This window comes from Monopterus albus, unplaced genomic scaffold (assembly GCF_001952655.1).
Source record: "Monopterus albus unplaced genomic scaffold, M_albus_1.0 scaffold86.1, whole genome shotgun sequence".
Classification (NCBI taxonomy): domain Eukaryota; kingdom Metazoa; phylum Chordata; class Actinopteri; order Synbranchiformes; family Synbranchidae; genus Monopterus; species Monopterus albus.
In genome coordinates, this window is record NW_018127966.1 from 1,420,353 (window position 1) to 1,433,615 (window position 13,263).

Genomic DNA, 13,263 nt, shown 5'->3' on the forward strand with positions numbered 1-13,263 from the left:
TTTTTGCAAAAGTTATGAATATATTTACCTTTTGATATATATTGATGTATATGGCTACTGTAGAAAATGCTGCAAGTTATTGAGCAGGACGGTTTTATGGCAGTACTGGATTTACAGGCTTGTTAGATTAATATGTATCATGACTATCTGGTGTTTTATTAATTGTAAAAGGAGCTTGACTAAGAAAAATATTGTACATTTTCATAAGAAGGAATATATGAAGTGGAGAAGGAACTAAACCTGACCAAAACCTTTGAACACTGAACACAGAATGGTGTTGCAAATTTCTCCATGGGTATTGAAAAGTTGTCATTTCTACTGGCACGACGGGAGCCTACAGGGGAGATTACCTTTTGGACATCAACGATCACCACCTGTGAAAGTCAAGTGACGTCTCCGTGGCTTCCCACAAAAAAAACCTCAGACTGAGTTACACCCTCTCAAGCACAAACCAGCTTACTGTGCATTTGGTACAGTGCATTGTTTTGTCTGCTCAGCCAAGTTCACTTTGCCACACATAATGTAGACTGGCTGTCTTTTACCTTCTGTTGTTCTTCTGATAACAGAGGAATAATGGGATACTTCTTCTAAACCCAGAAAATATACCATATGTCTCTGATTGTGGTCTGATTGTCACTTTGACTACTTTCTTTATTAAGCACTATAAATCTACAAAGAAAAAAGTGGTGTTTTGCAGAATTACTTGTCCTGGTGTGGATTGGAGTGGTGTCACACTCACCCACACAGCTGCTGTTGCTCCCTGCTCGTGACAAACGTTCATCCCAACATGCTGTCCCGAGGGCCGTGGCTCCAGAGGTTTGCACCACAAAGAAGATCAGTGCTGCTGTGATTGTTGCAGCCAACATAATCCTATACCTTGTCCCTGCCTCGAGAGCTGCACTTGTTCACTTTTTCTCAGGCATCCCTGCCATCACTGCTTGCACACAAGAATTCCCCCACACTAAGCGACATTTGTTTATGGACAGTTGGCATTATTGTCCAGAGCTTCAACCTAGAGAAATAGTGGAGCTTTACAACCCTTGAGATGTCATGTTAAAGAGAGATACAAGAACGATGTAGGGCTAAGAATGAAGAGTGCAATATTACCAGTGCAGTTTTAAAAAAAAAACTCTTGTGTGGGATCCTGCTCACTCCCCTTGGCCCCCAGGCTGCCAGTCTGTTTTGGAAGCAAAGACTGAAATTCCTGACACCCCCGTGGTAAATTTTGCACATGCTAGCCCAGCACTGGAGCAAGATCTTCTTTAAGCTGCAGTCAGTGTCTTGAGCAGAATGTGGAATATGCAAGAAAGGAGGCTGGGCTGAAGGAAGGCCTCAGATAATAACCCCCCCACCCCCTGACCCATGTCTCTTCTGAATGTGGGTGGATGTATTTGAGTGTTTGTGTCTGGGAGAGCGAGACTGGGAGATGGACATTGCATGTGACGCTGTTAGAGCAGAAAGAACCCTAAAACAATATTTTTTTTCATTGGGGAACAAAACTGACCTTTGGCACCATTTCAGACCTATAACACCACTCATAAATCACATCCTTTTACAGTACAAGTTTAATTCACACATGCTACACACACACAACGGACACTCTGTTTTGTGTTGAGTGTGTTTGTAAATGAGAAGCCTGTGTTTTAGGCTCTCTCCAGTTGATGTTCATCTGGCTCCAGGAGGGAATTGGCAGAATGAATAATTTACAGAGGACGGAGGAGGAGTGAAGCAGATATCACTAAATTGTTTGCCCTCTTTTTTCACCCAGGAAATCAACTAACAGATGCCAGGAACCAAAACCTCTATTCATACCCTCCATGACTAGGCTATTGTTAGTGACGTCACCAGTAACTTTGTAGAGAAGTAGAAGATTTACACTGCTGAGAAAGCTGCCTTGTCTACAGACTAATGTTAGCAGTCTGAAGGGCTCTGACCTTTTCCCACGATTTCACCCGGGCAGACAATGAAAATCTAAATGTCTATAATTTGACTAGTGTGTTGAATCGCACACGGGTTTGGATTGTCATGTAGAGTGCATGTCTAGGGTACATCAGGAGTGTTGTTGCTGCAGCTCTATTAAATGAAACCTCACATCTGTAGTTTTGTAAGAATAGTTCTAGAAAATATTTAATTCCAGCTGGGTGTCATTTTTAAGCAGTTACAACACAATACATTTGAGATTGATTGAAACAGTGTTATACTGACATTTCATACCTTTTCTGTACATTTATACAGCAGTATATTGTTGGACAGATGTTTGGAGAGCGGTGAAGCCCTAAAACAACACATTTACTTTGCTTGTTTAAATGTTTTCCATACTCAGCTGCTGAAAGGTTTTGACCAGGTTTGTCAGGCTGCACCCTTTGGTACCATTTTTATCTAATTGTGCAGTTTTAGTAAATAATATATATAGTATTTGTGTTTTCATGATTTGGTTGTATCAGACATTTTTGCTACATCTATTGTCAGCACAAACAAGGTTTTAAAAAAGAGCAGTAACAGTAGGGGCTTCATAATGTTTGCTTTGACTTAAGTGAGCATGAAATGGATTGCAGGTTTAAGTTTGATGTACTCACTTAATAAGGTACAGTGGTTTGGTGTGTGACCTCTGGCTGAGAGGTCAAAGTATGAGTTTCTCTGACGTTAACCTCAAGGTGGAAGCAAAAGCAACTCTGCCTAAGTAGACTCTTATTCCTTATGTCACAACACGTTTCTACAGCCACACAGCCTCAGAGGCAAGAGGACCAGGAAGACAGAGAGAATAAAACCCAGAGACAGACAGACAAAACAACAGATCAATTCACAGACTGTCTTTTGTCCATTTATGGTTGATCTGTTATTAACAACATAGTCCATTCTTTTCTACCATTTGCACAGCTGGTTTTAAAGAGTACTTGGGGTACATGGGCTGCTTCAGCGTGTGATGTAAACATAGCCTTAGTGCTGCAGGCTCTGTCAGCTGGTGGCACGGTGGTATCCATAGGAACAGTTTTCCAGGTCCGCCAGTTGTTTTATCAGGATTTATGGTGATGCCTGTTGAGAGAGCATGAGAACTGTGACCCGTGGATTTTTCAGGATGAACACACCTGCTCTTGTTCATAACATGAGTGAGCACATGTGTTATGCCTAGTACTGTATATACATTTCTATGTTCACCTTATTCATAAATGACATTGATCATACTTTTACCAGAGGCAACATCTGTATTTTGCTTCTACTGTGTTTATTCAGATAGTATTCTCTTCTCTCCTTAATGTCTCCATGCCTCTACCCATGCCTATGAGCAACATGAACAAAGCTATATAGTACACCAAAATGTTATATGAGGAGGATGGCATGATGATGATACTACTGCATATAGTACAGTGTCATGAAAGCCTGGGATAAAGTTACATCTGCTGGAGTTTATAGAACGAGCACTCAAAGATCAGCACAGGAACTAACAGGATACAAGTCATAAATGAGAATGATGTGGATTTCAGAAGTAGTCATATAGAATTTACTCTGCTAGTTTCTACCATCAGATGGGTTTTAATAGAAATGTGTTACTCTGATGTAAAATATATTAATTTAAATAAGTGTGCTGGTATATATTTGATGAATAGTGATGAGTCTTAGTGGTTTTATGTTAAACATGCAAATAGAACTGCTTAAACTCACAAACAGGCAACATTTTTACAATATATAATGCAATAATAGACCTATGATATGTGCAAACAGTGTGCACTTACTCAGATAACCTGTACAATACAAATAGAATTCAACAGTGGTTCAGTTTATTAAAAACAAATGTACAACACTATTTATAGACAGAAATGTAGAACCATATAAAGTAGTTTTTCATATTGGTCACACATTGTATTCTATCAAACACACTGACAGTGTTTTCTTGTACATTAAGGCAGCAGTCTGCTTTAGTTTTAGAGCAACAGTGATGTTGCAAATGTGATGGGGGATTCTCCGACATCACCACATGATGTCTAACACTTTGGCATTGAATATAACAACAAACACTACACATAGTTAACTGATAGACTCTTTGTATGGGACTAATTATGATTACATCTAACATGTTGTGAGTTTGACACTGTGATGACTGATGTTTTTGGTAAAACATATATTTGATTACTGGATACATGAAACAATTAGCTTATTCAGTTGGTTGGTTTGGAGAGCAGGTTGAGTGTTTTGATTCAATATCTCTGCTACTTTCATTTCATCTAAGTTGCTCTGAGATGGGAAAAAAAAGGTTGGACACCTGCATTACATTATAACAGATCAGTGTCTTTTATGCTACAGATGCAAAGAAAAAAGTTGTATACATTTTTTACATAGTTAATATATAGTCAGTTTGTAAAAGGCCTATGAATGGTATATCAAATGTGCTTCTAACATGGCATTTGGGCATTGGCCATGGATTCCCGGCATCAGCAGAGATACTCTGATCGGGAACTGTCACTCTTGTAGGTCATCTGGGAGTCAGTGCTTGACCTGGAGCATAGGAGCATTCGCTCTGATTCATGGGTTGGTCTCCTTGCCCAAAGTTCTGGTGGATGAGAGTTCAGAGTTCTTTGTTTCATTGAAATTGTCTCAAACTTGACATAACTTTCTTTTTCAAGCTCCTGTTGATCTAAAGCTGTGCTGCGTCCCTTGCAGTATAAAGCAAGAATCTTGTAGAGCAACAGAGCAATAAGAGGCAGAACCAAAGCACAGGCAATGCTGCTTATGATAATGAAAAGCTGGTTCTGCCGTCCGTTCTCTACATTGTCTAGTGTGTAGAAGTCGATGCAGGGGTATTCTCCATCAATACCTTTTGCTATGAGGCAAACCGAGTACCTCATCCCGGATGACAGTCCCGCTAGGAGGACTTTCCCACTGCCAGCATTGGTCTCCTCTGTCTTTTTCATGTCATTCTCACCATAAGGTGAATACACAACTGTAAGTGGGGCATCTTTTGGTAACCCGCCTGCTGTCCAGATCAACACTACACTGTCAGATGTTTTCTCTACAATCTCTACGTCTTGGACAGACTTTGATGCCTCGCTTTTCTTGCTCTTTTCATCAGCTGCAAAATTTCTCCCGTTACTTCCCTGTTCGATCTTTGTTTGTTTGGAGCCTTTCTGTAAACCATTGCTAGGCTTCTTAGGAATGGCCCATAGCATTGTTGATGTTCTTGGGAAAACTGTGGACGTGACGGAGGGTGAGATGAGAATATCCACTGTGGGAGCACATGTTGTGCCGGGTTCGGGTGGACCAGTTCCTATGTTAGGCCTCGCTGGAGGGCTGGTGGTACTAATGGAACCGGCAATCGAAAGAGAAATGGTGGCTTCTGCATTGCCAGCAACATTCTTAGCTTTGCAACTGTAGTTTCCGGCATCTTTGTACAATATTCCATTCAAGATCATGATGGACCATTTGATACCCTCCCCAGGTGACTCCTCAACTGTAGGGTGGACCAAGAACACAAACGTCAGACCTTACCAATGAAATGGATTATGGCTGTGTAACACAAAGCAAGATACGTTTATTTATACAACACATTTTCATACACAAAGGCAATTGAAAGTGCTTAGTGCTTACACTTGGTACCACACCACTCAGTGCCTCCTACATGTCAGGCAATGGAAATTTACACACAATATATCCAGTAGGTTACAGATATAACACCTATTGTATTTGAAAACATTATTGTTTTAAACATCTGAAATCCTACAACCATCCGAAGCCTGATTATTATACTGTACCTGTTCTGTTGACCCGTGAGCCATCTGATCTAGTCCAGTAAAGAGTTGGCGTTGGAGACCCTGTGGCGTCACATCGCAGGAGAACATTACTGCCTAGAGGAGATGCGATCTTGGTTGCAGAAGCCATGACGGACGGTTTCACACAACTGTCAAGGTCTGCATGCTGAAAAAGGACACCAGCCAGGTTTTCTGGTCCATTGCAGGTCAGGAATAGGTCCATTAAAACCAGTGGTGCATCAACCATTTTGGAAATCTCAATCAGCTTGGAAATTTTACAGTCACAGAACCAGGGATTATCTTGAAGGCCTGAAGATGACAGAATAAGAGAACTTGTGTTTGATTACTGTTTCATACCATTGCATTTTTGTTCACCATCACTTAGCAGTATTGTTTGATTAAAGTAGAAAGAATAGAGTATGCTGTGGTTGCACTGTAGCAGTGAACAAACTGATACAAACTGTGGATACATGCAAGTCACACGTTACATGAATGTATCCTTCTGGTTTTGCTTTGAAAATCCATGCCATTTTAGCCATAGTAACAATAAAATTCAAGGATTAAAAGGGAACCTGTCATATAAGATTTCTTATACAAGGTTTCCACGGGTCCTTAAAAAGTTTAAAAATCAATAATTTGGATTTTAGGCCTTAAAAAGTCTTAAATGTACCTTGATGAAACCTGCAGAAACCCTGCTTACAACTTAGTGTAAACATCCGCTGCACACGATAGGTTATCACATGTACAACTGCATATTAAAACCCTTTAACCAGATTAGTTTGCCTTTACAGTGGCAAAGCACCTAAGCTGCTTCTGGTGTCCCTCCAGTTCGTGGCAACATATTTTTCCCATTAGACTGTTTGTCAGCATCAGTAGATCACTAACAACCTTAACACAGTATAATTTGTTAATTTTAAACTTTTAGGAAGTATTGTTGTGGTTCACTGCAAACTTTTATTAAAAGCACAAAAGTTTGAAAATAGCACCAGAAGTGCCTTGAGATTGCAAAGACTATCACTGAATCATAGACACTCATGGTGATTAAAAGATTAAAGATATCACTTCAGAAACTTTAATTAAAAAAAGTAATGATGAATATGTTTTCTTTTGTGCATTGTTAGTTTACTATATTCTGTGGGCACATGCGATACAGTAGATTTGCAGTATTTCTTTCTGATTTGTTCCACTTGTTTCTATGTTAGATAGCCAAGACACTGTGATATACATTCAACAGTTAATCTAGATAACAAATAAAAGATCCACATTACGCACGGACTCTCCCACTACCTGGATTAATCTGTTTTTACTGTGTCCTCACATTTATTACCAGGGCAGATTTGAACAAGCCAGGCTACAGTAAGAGGTGATGGAATGAAGTTCCTGAGATAATTACTGTGCACACAACCCCAAACGTGTCCTGCCCTGGCCCGTGTATCTTGAAAAAATCGAGCCAGACACAACCTTTTCTCCTTACCTAACACAACTTTTTGAGAGGCATTAGTAGAGATGGGTTCTCTGTTGAAGGGGGGCCAGATATCCATGAGATCAGAGGGCAGGGTTATTAATTTATTGCTGGATAGATCCAGGTAGGTAATGTTGAGGAGGTAGGGGATAGCCTCAGTGGGAACATCACTGAGTCTGTTGTTGTGTAGGTCTAGCGTCCTCAGCATGGGCATCTCTTTCAGAGACTCCCAAGGGAACATGGAGATCATATTTCCATCCAGCCTCAGCTCATGGAGCACTTTGAGATTGTAGAAACTTCCAGTATCCACTGAGGTTATGGAATTGTAGGTAATCCACAGATATCGTAGCTCCACCAGGTAGTAGAAAGCTTCTGTTGGGATTCGCCGTACCGCAGTTTTCTCAATACGAAGTTTGATTGTATCCACAGGGACATTGATGGGGACATCAGACATGTCTGGGTCATTACAGAGCACAGATCTGAGATTGAAACATAAATGATTAAATGTCAAATTGTCTTTCATTTTAATATTTCAAATTATCAAAATGTGTGTGTGTGAATGAGTGAAAACAATAAAAGGAGTTTACCTGGTTCCTGTTCCATCAGTACGTCCATGGAAGACACAGGTGCACTGGGATGGACAGAAGGGATGAGCCATACTGAGGCAGGATAGCAATACATGCACATAGAGAAGTCGACACATGATTTCACCAAATGCACCCAAAATTCTCACATCGAAGAGCGATCAGGGAAAAAACATCCGGATAATTTGAGATCCTGAAGAACTGTCATCCCCAAAAAACAAATCTGGAATAATGAAAAGAGCTTTTAGAGTCCATAAGGTGCAACAGTGCACATGCTGAAAATCTAATTACTGTACAGGTGACCTGTCAGATTGACCACACAGGAGGGGGGAGATTAGTGGAGGATTTCTTGGGTTTGACAGGGTCACGCAAGCCTCAGGGAGGTAGGCTGGCCACAGCAGTCATGGTGTTAATCAGCTAATTCAGGGGAGGTTTCCCTTCATGTGATCCAACCTGCCTTTCCACTGTTTTTTAAAAAAAAGCCCACCTATGTCCTTACTTATATCAAATTAATGTTTAGACCCTAAACTTTTTTACAGTACATACAGGATCAGCCATGCTTAATTATATCTAATTAACTTTCCTTTATAATACTTGACACTGTGGTTTTGACCAGTCATTGAAAAATAAGATGATTGTGGATTTTGCTGTAGGTGTTTTTATTTTAATCTATTTATTTATTTATTTTGCTCTTGTATTCTGATGCAAGACCATCTAACTTTCAAGAAATTCCTTAAATGTAAATGTATTACTGAGCTGGAAGCCATATGAAAGGGTATTCTGTCTGGCACCAGGGTGCAAAGTGTAATCTCAGACCTGATTTATTACCTGAGTGGTTGGACCAGTGCCTTGGGATAAGGGGCCAAACTCAACCTGCATGCCAATGACAGGTCCACAATAGACAATTCAAACCTAGTCTAGGGACAGTCCCCTATCTTGATGTTCTGGCCAGTGACATTATTGCGATCGTTTATATTTTAACTGACGTAGATTATAGCTTTACAAACTCCTTAACCTGTTTAGTCTTGGCTATGGAATGCTAAAGTTACTTTATGTACATCACCACAAAATCCAGCTGTTCCTTGACTAAAACCTTATTTGTAAACCACATTTCATGTCAGATATGTTCATACTGTATGTTCTTGGGATACTGTGACACAACTAAAATGAATTATATCCCCCTTGAGGTAAAAATGTAACCTGAATATAGATTTATGGTAAAGATAAATGTTAATACACCTTTTGGATAACCTAAAAGATTCGTAATTTTACCTACCGCATATTGATTTAATACACAAGACATGACTTGCTTGCAACATGCTATCCCAAATCCTGGAAACTGCTTCTTCATATGCTATTAAGTGACTAAGAGGAAAGGGAGACATCTAGTGGTATGAGGTAATTACTTCAGTGTATTACACCCTCACAAACATCAGTTTCCTTTCTTCTTTTAAATAGTAATCCATCTTTCTACAGTCTAATCCTGGCTGACCATATTTATTGACTCACCTGAAAATAAATAACAGTGAAATATTGGCTTACACATCTTACAGCACAAACACAAGCAGTGGGACAGTGGGACAGCTTGACATCGAACAAAATGGACACGAGACATCAAGTATTTATTAACAATTACACATGTGAACTTTATTTGTACAAGCAAATTTGATCATACATGTCAAATAAGCCACTTCAAGCTGTTGGCACATGAATATACAAAACAGAGTCGGTTTAAAGCCTGCTACTAAGCATTTATATTGACTGTACAAAAGACAAATATGAGGAGAAAGCTGAAAGCATTTTTTAGATCATTACAGAGTAAGCAATGTTGGTACAAGTTTTAAGACATGGTTGCGAGCTCATCACAAACTAAACAGACACAACTCAAAGACAACAGTCTCTAATATCAGTAGCATAATGCGCTAAGCATGGGAGGTTTAGTACTGCACATATAAACAAAGGGTTGATCCAGCAAGACAGTCAAAAGTGTAAAAATAAGGAGGTGAAGTAAAGTAGCTTTTGAGTCAGTAAGACTATATTAATGTATGTCCATGCCACAAAAAACATCTAAATTCATTGTCTTTACTAACAGTACAGTTATCCAACTTTGAGTTGAACACTAATGCGCTTACAACTAGAGAGAGCACAGAAATGGTCAAATAACTGCGTGAAACTAGCTTTTAGAAATACTGACAAAACAAACTTTGCCAGGCAACGAACTGACAAGTCACCTTTGTGGTCGTATGGCATCCGGATGTGTAGGCAATACAGTTACTGTCATGAACAAAATTACTGTGACAGACACTTTTCTTACATCTCATAGTTCCACCAAGGAGTGTCATTACACCACAACTTTTTATTGTCATGCCTTCTTTTTTGTTTGAGACTGATGGATGCAGAGTGGACTGACCCACAATGATCTCTTGTTATTCTCACATGAATTGTCTTTAAATGTCTGTGCTTAACATACACATGTGCTTTGCTATATCGGTATATACAGTGCAGAGTTCTGCAAATTCAGGATTTTAGTGTATATAAAGTTGCATTTTTAAGAAATTAAAAAAAGGGGCTATGAAATGGTTTGCATGTGCTTTTGTGACTTGTGAGTCAAAGACAATGGAATCATTCACAGTCCTAAAATACCTAGAAATGGAAGGATTACCATGAACAACCAATAATTTCTCTCTAATTGACTAATGCCATCTTTGATATCTGTCAGAGTCATTGTTTTCTGTTTAACAGGGTTGGAACATCTAGCAAATATTTCTTTTACTCTCACGATTTGGTATTTATAATTGGTACTGTGCAGCTTCAAATAGAAAAACAGATTCAGTTGCTTTCATATGAAAGTCGTTTTAATCCCTGACGATACTAGTATGACAAAGGCTTAGGCTGCTTCATAGTTGCATTGTGAGATTTAAAATAGTTTAAAAACTAACCATCCATTCGCATACAATACATAGCTCTTGAACATGAAATATCCACACACACACACACACACACACATACACACAGCATGAGAAATGTGCTTGAAAACCTTTTTTAAGCCCCAGTTGACCCCCCACAAATCAACAAAGAAAATAAATTATACATGAGGGCAAAATGTCACTTGGCATCAAATAAAAATCTAAGAAAAAATGTAAAAATATGCAAATGACTTAAAACGGAAATACTACTGCTACTTTGATTCTACTAACACACTAAAACTGCTGTCAGCACTAAACATCTTGTATTCAAGAATAATGTAACTGCTATAATGATAATCATAACACCATCCATGAGAGAGGTAAAGGGGCTTTTTTTTTTTATCTGAAATGCTGTTTGTGACTGGGGAGGTTTGTGTGACGTTCCCCCCAGACCACATTGTCATATGACGCACCAGTGACATCAGCGGTGGTGAGGGCCCTAGGCGCCATCCGCCCCCCCTCGGGAGGGGATGGTAGAGAGATACAGATAGAAAGACGGGAGGGAGAGATAGAGGGAGAGAGGCTGGAGTGGCAGGGCCAGGCCTCGCGCTGGGCTTTATGTGTAGGCATTGAGACGCTCCTTGGAGCGGGTGGAGTGGATGTCGTGAAGCTCCTGCTCCTCCTTTGACTTGATGTCCTCGTATTTCTGCATCCGGCAGGCGTCCTTCACATAGGCCCAGTTGGCAGACAGCACCATCAAGTAGTGGATCTGTGAAATCATATAAACCTTGACTGAGGAGACTGGCCCTTTAAATTTAAGAGGACATTTCCAGTGCTCCAGCAGGTGGCAGCATAATGCTAAATGTAATCTTGGACTTGGGTTACCATGACAGCTACGGTTATAATGAATGTATTGTGCTTTAATCATGGAGGTTGTAACACAGCTTCTCTTCTCACAAGTTGCTGCAGTTTCATAGCTGCACTGCTCTTTGTGTCTGATATGCAGACAGACCAATTACAAATAGGCAACAAAGATTCAAACACCGAAAATACAGCTTTTTCTAATTGACCCTCAGGGTCAATTGTTGAGTATGGGGCAATTTTAAATAATTTTGTGTCTCTGGCTTTGAAGCTGAGGGCAGCTCATTATTGATGCATTAGTGTATCTGTTGTAATGAATTTTCTTCACCATCTACTGGAGAATTAATGAGACCTTGGGGGCAAAAAAGAGTCCTGCTACTATGTGCACCATCATCTCTGACTAGCAAGCGCTTTTTGTTTCTCAGAAAATGGCTCCTTACAAATTACTGATGTTTGCAACAATCGCCGAGCCTTTCTTCTCCTCGTTTCCATGACAACACCATGACATGCCTGGCGCCTCCGAAAAAGGGAGGGAGACAAACCCTGTCTTTTTCACTGCGCTAAAATACCTTCTCTGCCATCTACAGCTATTCTCTCGCAGCCAAAACCAACACAGGCCAGGCATAAACCAGCCACAACAGAAGCCAGCCATTTTCTCAGCTACAGTATCTCCCCTCAGTTATCTTTAGTTAAAAAAAATCATTAACCATTACTACTGCAGAAACACTAAAGCAAAATCAGTTTTCTATGAAGAACATCAGATAAAATTAAAACTCCGGCCAGGAAATACTTGTCACAGAAATAGCATCTTCTGTTTTTTTGCCTGAGCTTGAAAATGTTTGATTATGTTTTAAGTTTTGCTTTGAGATTCTGCCCCTTGAGAGGGAGGGGTGAGTTTTATTGGTACCATAGCAATAACAGCAGCTCCTGCTCCAGCGAGGGCACAGATGAACAGGTGGAACGTCATGTCCAGCTGTTGTAAAGACAAATCACAGCAAACATTAGTCCTCAGTGCTTCCTGGACACCTCTGCCACTCAAAGTCGTGAACATTCATTATCCATAAGCCCATGTGATTATGTACTGTGTATATATTATACTTTTGTATATAGCAGTTCTTCAAAAATACTTCAAGATATGCTTGGACTTTTTCTTCAGTATTTGTTCCTCTAGTCTACTTGTGTTTTTTTAAATGCATGTTACTGTAAGTACCAACACTGTTCCATCACACTGTAGGTGACAAGCAAACACATGATTTACAGCTATGTGTTGGCATTCAGCAGCTATCTTCTGTTTGCCTTGAACAGCACCACCAGGGTAGCTGAGTGAAGCCTTGTTCAAAGGTGCCTAGGAAATATTTGTGTGGTTGAGGTTGTGTGTGTATGTTTGCTGGAATATTTTGAAAGTATTAACTGTTCAGTATTGCCATAGCGCCAACCGCCCAGCTGTTGGCATTCAAATTGACAAACTGTTTGCAATAATTTATTTTAAAAGAAGGGCATCAGGCGTAAAACACGTGCCAAATGTCAACATGCGAGTCGTCAGTGTGACGATTTGCTGTGGCGACCTCTAAACGGGAAAAGCCGAAAGTGGCTTTCTAGTATTAATGATTTGCCTTTTCACTATCATGAATTTACAGACTTTGCACAATGATAAATTCATGCCATGTATAGCAGTTAACACTGATAACCAAAAGTTGTCTTTGCCTCAC

General features: G+C 39.9%; 2 protein-coding genes across 2 annotated transcripts in view; both read right to left on the reverse strand.

Annotated features, from left to right (window-relative positions):
* Window positions 1-4,427: 4,427 nt before the first annotated feature.
* Window positions 4,428-7,906, reverse strand: lrit3a (info leucine-rich repeat, immunoglobulin-like and transmembrane domains 3a). Its single transcript, XM_020607450.1, has 4 exons — window positions 7,791-7,906; window positions 7,216-7,682; window positions 5,745-6,050; window positions 4,428-5,443 (listed from the first exon to the last, which is right to left on the reverse strand). The coding sequence occupies exons 1-4, from the start codon at window positions 7,904-7,906 to the stop codon at window positions 4,428-4,430; spliced, it is 1,905 nt and encodes a 634-aa protein (XP_020463106.1).
* Window positions 7,907-9,406: 1,500 nt separating this feature from the next.
* The window catches only part of gpm6aa (glycoprotein M6Aa), a 19,907-nt gene continuing 16,050 nt past the window's right edge, over window positions 9,407-13,263 (reverse strand). The window contains exons 7-8 of the mRNA XM_020607462.1: window positions 12,462-12,561; window positions 9,407-11,462 (exon numbers count right to left, since the gene is read on the reverse strand). Coding sequence (XP_020463118.1) covers window positions 11,310-11,462; window positions 12,462-12,561 — 253 coding nt within the window. The 3' untranslated portion in view covers window positions 9,407-11,309. The remainder of the gene's footprint in view (window positions 11,463-12,461; window positions 12,562-13,263) is intronic.

What these genes read in the sequence shown, in the direction of transcription:
- lrit3a (XM_020607450.1), bottom strand. Translation starts at nt 7,906, where the DNA reads ATGTGTCGACTTCTCTATGTGCATGTATTGCTATCCTGCCTCAGTATG. An exon ending in ACTGATGGAACAGGAACCAG is followed by an intron (nt 7,683 to 7,790) that starts GTAAACTCCTTT and finishes TTTCAATCTCAG; the next exon opens with ATCTGTGCTCTGTAATGACC. An exon ending in CTCTCAAAAAGTTGTGTTAG is followed by an intron (nt 6,051 to 7,215) that starts GTAAGGAGAAAA and finishes TGTCATCTTCAG; the next exon opens with GCCTTCAAGATAATCCCTGG.